This window comes from Gossypium hirsutum, chromosome D06, assembly GCF_007990345.1.
Source record: "Gossypium hirsutum isolate 1008001.06 chromosome D06, Gossypium_hirsutum_v2.1, whole genome shotgun sequence".
Classification (NCBI taxonomy): Eukaryota; Viridiplantae; Streptophyta; class Magnoliopsida; order Malvales; family Malvaceae; genus Gossypium; species Gossypium hirsutum.
In genome coordinates this window covers 6,265,934-6,275,632 of record NC_053442.1, presented here as the reverse complement: position 1 = coordinate 6,275,632, position 9,699 = coordinate 6,265,934, and the positions used below count along the sequence as shown (strand labels likewise).

General features: G+C 32.8%; 1 protein-coding gene across 1 annotated transcript; it reads left to right on the top strand.

Moving 5' to 3' along the window:
* Nucleotides 1–280: 280 nt before the first annotated feature.
* Nucleotides 281–2,261, top strand: LOC107901401 (protein NODULATION SIGNALING PATHWAY 2). Its single transcript, XM_016827393.2, has one exon. It carries the CDS (start codon nt 539–541, stop codon nt 1,997–1,999), a length of 1,461 nt encoding a protein of 486 aa, XP_016682882.1. The 5' UTR covers nt 281–538; the 3' UTR covers nt 2,000–2,261.
* The last annotated feature ends 7,438 nt before the right edge of the window (nt 2,262–9,699 follow it).

Genomic DNA, 9,699 nt, shown 5'->3' with positions numbered 1-9,699 from the left:
TTTAAAAAAAATTTTAAGTTTTGGCAAATAATACAATTATAATTGACAAATTCTACGAGGACAGGGCAGTGTCCATTCTGAACCAACCAACAAGGCCCTAGTCTTGCTGCCGAACCATCATCAAACTCTATAAGTATTCAAGGGTAAGTCCCTGAAGGCTCGGGCAAGAGAAGATCGACGTCCCAAGCCATGGCTGATTGATGTACCTTCATGGAAAACATGAAAAAAAATTCATACTAACAATACTTACTTGTAGGATTAAAATAATCATAAAATAGGAGGGGCAAAAAGTTTGAAAGAAGTATATTCATACAATGATTAAGACTCAGAGTGGGGTGTATATAAAACCAAACCAACATCGGGATCAGCTATCCCATCTTAGTCCATAATTCCCTCACTCATTTAACTTCCTACCCTTCCTGTCTCTTGTTCCAGCTCTTTTCCTCTCTCAACCCCCCCCCCTTTTTTTAAACCCCAAAAATTAGACACTCTTCACATAAATCTGACACACTCAAAGTCCTTAATCTAGTAACCAGCCATGGCAATGGCCACTGACAACGCCTTCGAGGTCGACTTCTATAGTAACAGCACCACTACGTCCATCACTGACGACAGCCCTGCCTGTACTTGGAACCACTGGGGATCCCCTGTTGTTGATTGGGATTCGTTTTCAAGCGACCCAGATGACTTTCAAGACCTCATTGAGTCCATGATGGATGATGGAACTGGGTTTGAGCTAGCTCGAGTCGCACATGAAACTAGTAACTCAGTCTCCACTGATACCATGGTTGTCGATGAAGAAACCAACGGTGATGAGGATTCCAAGGGGTTGAGGTTGATTCATCTGTTGATGGCCGCTGCTGAAGCGCTAGCGGGGGATAACAAGAGCCGTGAACTGGCTCGAGTGATATTGGTTCGGCTCAAGGAGTTGGTTTCCCACAATGATGGAACCAACATGGAAAGGTTAGCTGCCTGTTTTACCGAGGCCTTACACGGTTTACTTGAAGGCTCCGGTGGTGGCCACGGGAAGCATTTAATAACCAATGGACCGCACCACAACCGTGATGAGCATCATCATACTGACATGCTCGCAGCTTTTCAGCTGTTGCAAGACATGTCCCCGTATGTTAAATTTGGTCACTTTACGGCCAATCAAGCAATCCTGGAAGCAACGACTCATGATAGGAGGATCCACATAGTAGACTATGATGTCATGGAAGGGATCCAATGGGCGTCTTTGATGCAAGCCTTGGTGTCTAGGAAAGACGGACCACAAGCCCCGCATCTTAGGATCACGGCTATATCGAGATCTGGAAGTGGCCGACGATCGATCGGGACCATTCAAGAGACCGGTCGAAGATTGGTTGCATTTGCAGCCTCCATTGGGCAACCCTTTTCTTTCCATCAGTGTAGGCTGGACTCTGATGAAACGTTTAGACCCTCAGCTTTGAAATTAGTTAGAGGAGAGGCGTTGATCATCAATTGTATGTTGCACTTGCCTCACTTTAGCTATCGAGCACCTGATTCAGTCGCTTCGTTTTTATCCGGGGCCAAGACCCTAAACCCACGTCTAGTGACCCTGGTGGAAGAAGAAGTCGGACCCATTGGAGATGGAGGGTTTGTGGGGCGATTCATGGACTCATTGCACCATTACTCCGCCGTCTACGACTCTCTAGAAGCCGGATTCCCTATGCAAAACCGTGCTCGGGCCTTGGTCGAAAGAGTATTTCTAGGGCCACGAATAGCTGGATCATTGGCCAGGATTTATCGAACTGGAGGAGAGGAAGAAAGCTGTGGTTGGTCAAAATGGTTAGCTACCATGGGATTCAAGCCTGTTAACGTCAGCTTTGCCAATCATTGTCAAGCAAAATTACTGCTGGGCTTATTCAATGATGGATACAGAGTGGAGGAGTTGGCCAACAATAGGCTCGTTTTAGGATGGAAATCCAGGCGTTTGCTATCAGCTTCCATTTGGACTTCCCCACACAGTGATTTGTAAAAAAAAATAGGCTGTCTTTTTCTTTCTCTTTCACCCCCATGGCATCGGTTTAAATTTTTAGCCCTTTTCAACAAAAATATTAGACCAGCTTTAGTTAAGGAATAAGCAAATCCCAAAAGTTTGGTCATAATCCATTGGTTTTAAGCTAATGCGGCTATTTGTAAGAACATGAGCTAGTTTGTTGTCTTATTTGTTGTGTGTGCATGTTTAAAAATGAAAATAAAAAGTGGGTGAGGGAGAAGGTACAAATATTTGTTGGCTATATTCTATGTGTCTCCTTCTGAGATTTTCCATTTCATTTTCCATCGGTCTCACCATGTTTTTCTTTCTTACAAAACTTTATTTTCGTCGTGTTTAAGTTTTGTGTACCAAAAAAACAATATTTCTATTTAAAGATTTAACCTATCATAACTCAGTGTAACTATTAGATATCAAAAGATGTTAAAAAAGAAAAAATAAAATCTGCTCCGATTTAAGGAAAAGAAAATGTATGATAATTAAATTATTCTTTCTAACTTTTCTCCTATAAGTACAATTCAAAAGGCATATCCCATGAATTTGGATACATGAATCAAAATGGTCAGAATTTGAACCTCGACATTCGCAACGTTGGTAATTTTTAAATGTTTGAAAGCAACAACTGGGTGAAGATAGACATGATTTCTAGCTAGATGATGATCAAAGTTTGCAGAAGATATAGATATATACGAAGCCTGAATTGACATAAAAAATGCCAAATCCTGTTGTAGATCAGATTGAAATCAAATCCAATCCAATGATTTGTTCATAGCTGAGACTGGAATGGATCAAATGATCTGTTTATAATTCTCCCACAAGAAAAGTGACTATAATTAGAAAGCATTAAGAGGTTATAAACATTTGTTTAATGATAAGAAGTCTTGATTTAAACAAATGAAGAAGGGTTGTTGAAAGAGAAGAGTATTGGTTGCATATATGGTGGTTGGCAAATCCCTCTCCCCACATGGGTCTTGAATTAAAAGAGTATTTGAGTTCCTCAAAGAAGATTCCTAGAATGTGCCTTTCACAAGCCTACTTCATTACTAATCTTGTTTTGGATCTTTCTTTTTAAGATTTAAATATATCTATTATTCCATTATTTTAAAGAGAGCTAGCTACCATTGCCATCCCCCACTGCAAAAATATGCATTTCCATGTGAGTTTCAATTTTTGTTATTTGAAAAAAAAATAAAAAAATTAAAGTGTTTTTTTAATTTATTAAAATTACAAAGAATTTTTATTAAAATATTGTGATTTCAATTTATACTTTTAAATAATTTCACTTCATGAGTTATTAATTTAGTCAATCCTTTTATCATAATTGCATAATGTGTCATCTAATGGAGTGAGCCTTAGTCACCATTGCTATTACAACAATGGGGGAAGTGGATTCGAACACGTTTAAGCGCATTTTTCTTCTAATTTAAAGGTTGGGAAGGGGCTATAAGTAAAATTCGGTATTATCAAATATATATAAGTTTTACACTCTTTCATTTCTCTTTGTACGATTAATATTTTAACAATCAAATTATTGGATTTATCAATGTAAGTATACGTGTCATGCATATAAATTTTCAAACTAATCTAATATCTCTATCCTATTGATTTTAAATATTATATATATATCTTAATATTTATTGAATAGTTACATAAAACAAATAGATTAAAATTTTAATTTAGATCAAATTTGACCACTCATCTATTTTGATATTTCTTTTATAACAATTTTTTTGTTTTTTTTTAATTTTGGTTATTTAAAGTTTTCTCATATCAGTTAATGTTTGATTAACTTATGATATCAACTCAGTTATGAAATTTATATTGATGCATGTTAAAAGGTTAAGAGTTTATTTAAAGGGAGATTATTTAATGTATTGTCAATTTATGAGTATTATGCATTGTTAGTGAAAAAAAATAGTTTCGGAGCAAATTATCCCTTGAACTTTGGCGAAAATATCAATTAAGCCTCTTCGTGAAAAACGCACTCAATTAAGCCCTCAAACTCTCAAATTGCATCAATTAAGCCTTTTGACTAACGTTCAATGCTTTTAACTTTTTATAGCACTTACATGGCCATTAACATTGCTGGCAATGCCACAAAGAATATAGATAGTAAGAATATAAATACATGGTACACACAGGCTTTGTTTACCACTGAGATTGAAAAGTGCTTTTAACCCAAACCTTGATTTTAAACCAAAAATTTTGGTAAACAATTAGTTTTGCAAACAAAATCTTGATTTTAAATTGGAATTTTAAAAATTTTGGCTTTTGGAAAAGTGCTTTTCAATAAGTTATGTTTCTATCCCCTCAGGGGCGAAGCTAGAAATTTTTTTCTGGGAAGGGCGGAATCAAATTGTATATTTTTACGATAGTAAAAATGCAATTTCACCATTTTAATAGCATATATCTTTATAATTTTAAAAGAACTAAATCAAATTTTTATCATTTTTGGAAGCCAAAGTGCAATTTTATCATTGTTAATTTAAAATTTTATAAATTATAAAGGGGCCTAAATGAATTTTTTTTAATTTTAAGGGGGACTGAGGCCTTTGCCAGCCCCCTGGCTTCGTCACTGATCCCCTTATTAAATCTTCTACTTTACGTGTCTAAAATTGACGTTTTATTTTCTTAAAAGCATTTTCTGACAACAATGATAAACAATACTAAACTTTTCACAGTACTTTTTAAAAGTAATTTTCAACCTAAATGATAAAGTAACCCATAGTACAAATCATAAATAAAACACTTCAAATAGATGCACAAATGTCATGTCTATAAAATAATCCATAAAGAGGTGAAAGGCAAACTAACAAAATCACAATATAGGAAAAACTCAGAAACAAACCACAGATGCATCACATTGATCAATGATGCAATCGTAAACCAACTAAAAATTCGACAAATGCAAGTGCACCTATCAATTAATAGTATAACTATGGTGAGCAAAGATATCATTCTCATAAAGACTAAAAGTACTAGTAATTATCGTCTTTCTATTATTTAACCAAAAAATTAGAGTGATTGATTAAAACTGAAATTAACTAAATTAATTAACTAAAGAACACGAAAAAAAAATAAATCAGGAAAATAATGGATTAACAACCAAGAAGTGAGACAATACCCAGGAAAGAATTCACCTAGACTTCATCTGTCATTATCAATTTAAATTACACAATTTCTTCACTTAGTATCTTGATTTGTAAAAATCCCTAAATTATGCTAATATCTCTCTTCAAGACTAAAAGCAATTGACTCTAGGTTGATTAATTGAAATTTCTTTCTAATTAAAACTCATATTATCGCATTAAATCTATCTATGGATTCCCTTATTAGATTTGACTGTAATCTGATAGATTTATGTCATCCTATTTTTAGGATTGCATGCAACTCAACTCAATTATGCTAGATATACTCTTAAACAGGGTCTATTCCTCATCTGATTTAAGCACATCAAACATGGATCAATAATCTAGAAATATCAAACCAAGAATTAAGCACACATAATTGAGAACAAGATCAAAGTATTTATTGCGTAAAAATAGAAATCAAATAACAGAATTCATCCTAGGATTTATCTCCCTAAGTATTTGGAAAATTAGTTCATGATAGCAAATAAAAACATCCCAAAAATAGTATAACCACAAAAAACCAAGAAACTCATAATAAACTTCAAAGAAATCAAAAAGAGATCTTCAATCTTAATGGAAATCTGCTTTAGAGTAGGCTTCAATGGTATTTTCTTGAGTATTCTATGACTGTTCGCTCTCATCTTCTTATTTTTGTCATATATAGCTCTCAGAATGCCCAAAAAACCTAAAAAAAAGCTTTCTCGAAGGTTTGGAGTGCGATTTGCAATTTCTACACGGTTTGGCACATGGCCGTGTGGCAGACCGTGTGGCTTCTAAAACTTGCTCTGATTTTTTTTATTTTTTCTTGTTTTTCGCTCCTTTTGCTTGCCAATGCTTTGCTAAGTATAGAAACTTTAATTTAAAGGATTAAGAGCATAAAATTCACCATTTTAAACCAAATAATAATCCAAAACGCATTAAGAATGAGACTAAAACATGTTACTTTTGACATTTATCAATCAAACCATTGAAAATTGCAATCATCAGTGTTAGAGTATGCCCAAAGATCAATCATGAGATGGTTGTAATAACATACTTGATTTATCATGTTTATTAATATAAAGCGTTACCATTATTATTTCAATTTCTTTTATGTGTGTATAAATAAATTGTTTTATAATAATGTCCTGAGAATAATATGATTATTCTTAAAAGGTACTTAGTCAAGTATTATTGTTGGATAAGGCAATAATAATGCATTAAGACTAACATGTAGTTGATTAATGATAAAGAGTTGTCATTGATATGGAATGTCAAAATCGATGCATGAATATGTGTGTTAGAGAACAAATATTGGACTGACCCGTTATGAGTATGTTTCTTGGATTATTATGTAATTGTCACAACATTACTCATAGTGATTAATATGTATATGATCCTCAAACTTGAGATCATCATAATCCCAACATCATGAGTTGTATATTTTGATACAATCAAACGTACACCATAACTGGTTGTTCTATAAAGGCTGATGTTGGATATACCACGATCTATGTAGAGGGATATGGTTGATCGATATAGGATAAGTCATTCCTACATAACGGGAGTAATATCTTAGGCCACTTGATTGAGTGAGACTAGAAATACATGACCATGCTCAAATAAGCTGATATGAGATGTCATACTTATTTGTATATCATAGTCTACTTAAGATATCAAAGAACATGGAATGAACTATGCAAGTGTGACTATTCCATGACTTGTGTCCAATCCAGAGATAAAGGACTTAAAGATTATTGCATGAAAGGTTAATCATAAAAAGGTTATGTCGAATCATGATTTCTTGTGACTTAGGTAGCAATGATGCATTGCTAGGTGCCACTCATTGTTTGTAACATTGGAATCATTCTAGTATTACTGCTAACGTTACAATAACCTACAGGGTCACACCCTATAGTTGAAATGAACGGAATAAAACATAGTTGGTATTGTGTTTGGTTGTTGCTTGAACTAAATTAATTATAGAATTAATTTAATTGGGTAATCAAATATCGAACACATTATGTACAAGGTTGTTGTACACATAATGAGAACATGAATTTGGTTAGTATATAAATTCAAATAAATATATAGTTTACCGAAATCATTATTATAATTAATGTAATTATAATTTTCAGTTTAAAACATTGTTATATTTATTTAATTTCTAGAAACCCTAAAAATAGATATAAAAATCCCGTTTTTCTTTGCTTGGGGTCTAGTAGCCGTCAAAGCAAAGTATTTTCAAAAAAAATATTTTTGGGGATTTCTTCCATTCATTGTCAACTGGGTGGATTACGTAGAGGCCGGAGTCACGATAGATTACGGCTTGGTTCGATAGTAGATCAGATTACTCGTTGCTGAGGCATTGCTGTCTACTTAGAATAAAGATTCGGTAATTTTGAAACTTTATTTCACCCCGATTAGTTCCTGACACATGGATCCATGGTTAGGATCGCTGAATGTTTTATTTTTTCGCTGCGCCGTAGGGGTGCTGGCGTTCCAACAATCAGACCAATCTAACGATGAACTATGGTCAACCAAGAAACCACTATCAAAAGCCCCTAAGAAAACTATTGCATCAGTGATGTACAAAAGGTCAAGTCTCAGATGGTCTATCCTACTTCTCGTAATATCATATTCTAATTTTACAAACACTATCACTATGGTTTGTTATGATAAGGTCCTCTAATAATGATTTCGGATAGATTTGGCTACACGTGGAAGTGGTAAATGATAGGACTCAGATCGAACTTATTTTGCAATTTTTCTCGAATTCGAGCATTGTGTTATTATATAATGAAGAGGGAAGTAGAAAAAGAACCCAATTTGTTTCTTATGATAAACCTTAGATCTATCATTATAATAATTAACACATATACATAGATTCATATCTATTCTGTATAAAGGATGCTTTTTTATATCAAGTGTAAATATATTTTACCATAAAATAAATCTTTGCATTACGCACTGTTAGCCCACTATTAGACCTGTTCATGGGTCACGTCACTTGGTCTGGCCCGAAGGCCCGCCCAAAATGTGGAAAGGTTTGGGTAAAAATATAGGCCCAAAAAATAGACTTTGACAAAAAAATAAGGCCCAAATTCACTAAAGGACAAAAAAATTTACTTTTTTAAATATTATTTTCTTATTATTTTCTCCCTATTTTGCTACAATTTTACTATTATATTGCCACTATTTTGTTGTTATTATTTGAATATTGTATAAAACTTATTTTATTGTTAATTTATTATTATTTTAAAGACATTTGTTAATTTTGTTATTATTTTAGAGACATTTGCTTGTTAAGTTGCATCTATCATAGTGTTATTTAAGTATACATATTTTTTAAAATTTATTTTTAATATTTTGGAAAATATTTATTTTGATGTTTTTAGTATTTTTGATGTATTATATATATTTTAAAATTATATAAAAATTAATATGGGCAGGTCGGGTCGGGTCGGGCTCTGATTTTAACATTTTTATCCGGGTCGAACTTGGGTAAAATTTTAAGCCTATTTTTGGGCCCGTGCCTAACAAACTGGCCTAAATTTTTAGTTGAACCCGACCCGGCCCATGAACACCTCTACCCACTACCAGCATTTTATTTAACATAATATAACCTAAAAAAGATTATATTTATTTTTGTAAAATGATTATGATAATGTTGTTAGCATGTTGTGTTGTGCGGGGTATTTAGATTATTTTATGCTTAACATTATGATTATCTATTAAGCAAGGCTGATTCGGAGAGCCCAACATGTTATGATAAATGCTTTACAATGATGTGACCTTCTAATTGATGATGATGATGATGTAATACCCAATATTTTATGCTTTTTTTTTAAATTATTAATTTACCACAAAAAATCAAAAACAGAAATAAAACGATTCATGGTCAAGACTTTCGGCGCCAACATGATGTAATTGAAGGCAACAATTTTTTAATCAAACTTCAAAAACAAAATAAATGTGTTAAACTTAGTATTTTTTTTATATTCGTATTAATTTTATTTAATATATATGTATATAAATTCATAATTTTTCATATATGAGATGTTTATATATTTAAATTATATTTATTTTATTTTCCACCTCATATATTAATTATCTATATTTACCATGATTTATTTATATAAAATGTTGGGATTACGTATCACTCTTTCCACACACCAAGTAAGTGATGGAGTTTTGTTGGCCCCAAGATGAAAAATTACCCTTTCAGTTACTTTAGAAACTGTAAATATTTAAATTAATTTAATAGTAAAATTATATTTTGATTTTATTTCTTTTAAAAAAATTTCAAATAAAATCTTTGACTTCGTTTCCGTACTAATATATATATGTATGCATGTATACTAACAGTAGCTCATGAAACTATATATATGCATGTATGTATGTATTAAAGGTGTTCATGAGTCGAATCGGGTTTGGACTGGGTTCAACAAAAAATTTAGGCTCATTTGCTATGCCTAGACCCAACCTGACCCGAAAAATGAATCTAAAATTTTGTCCAAGTTTGACCCTAATAAAAATGTTAAAAATCGGGCTTGGCCTACACGTATTAAT

Coding starts and splice junctions, on each gene's coding strand:
- LOC107901401 (XM_016827393.2), top strand. CDS start 539: ATGGCAATGGCCACTGACAACGCCTTCGAGGTCGACTTCTATAGTAAC.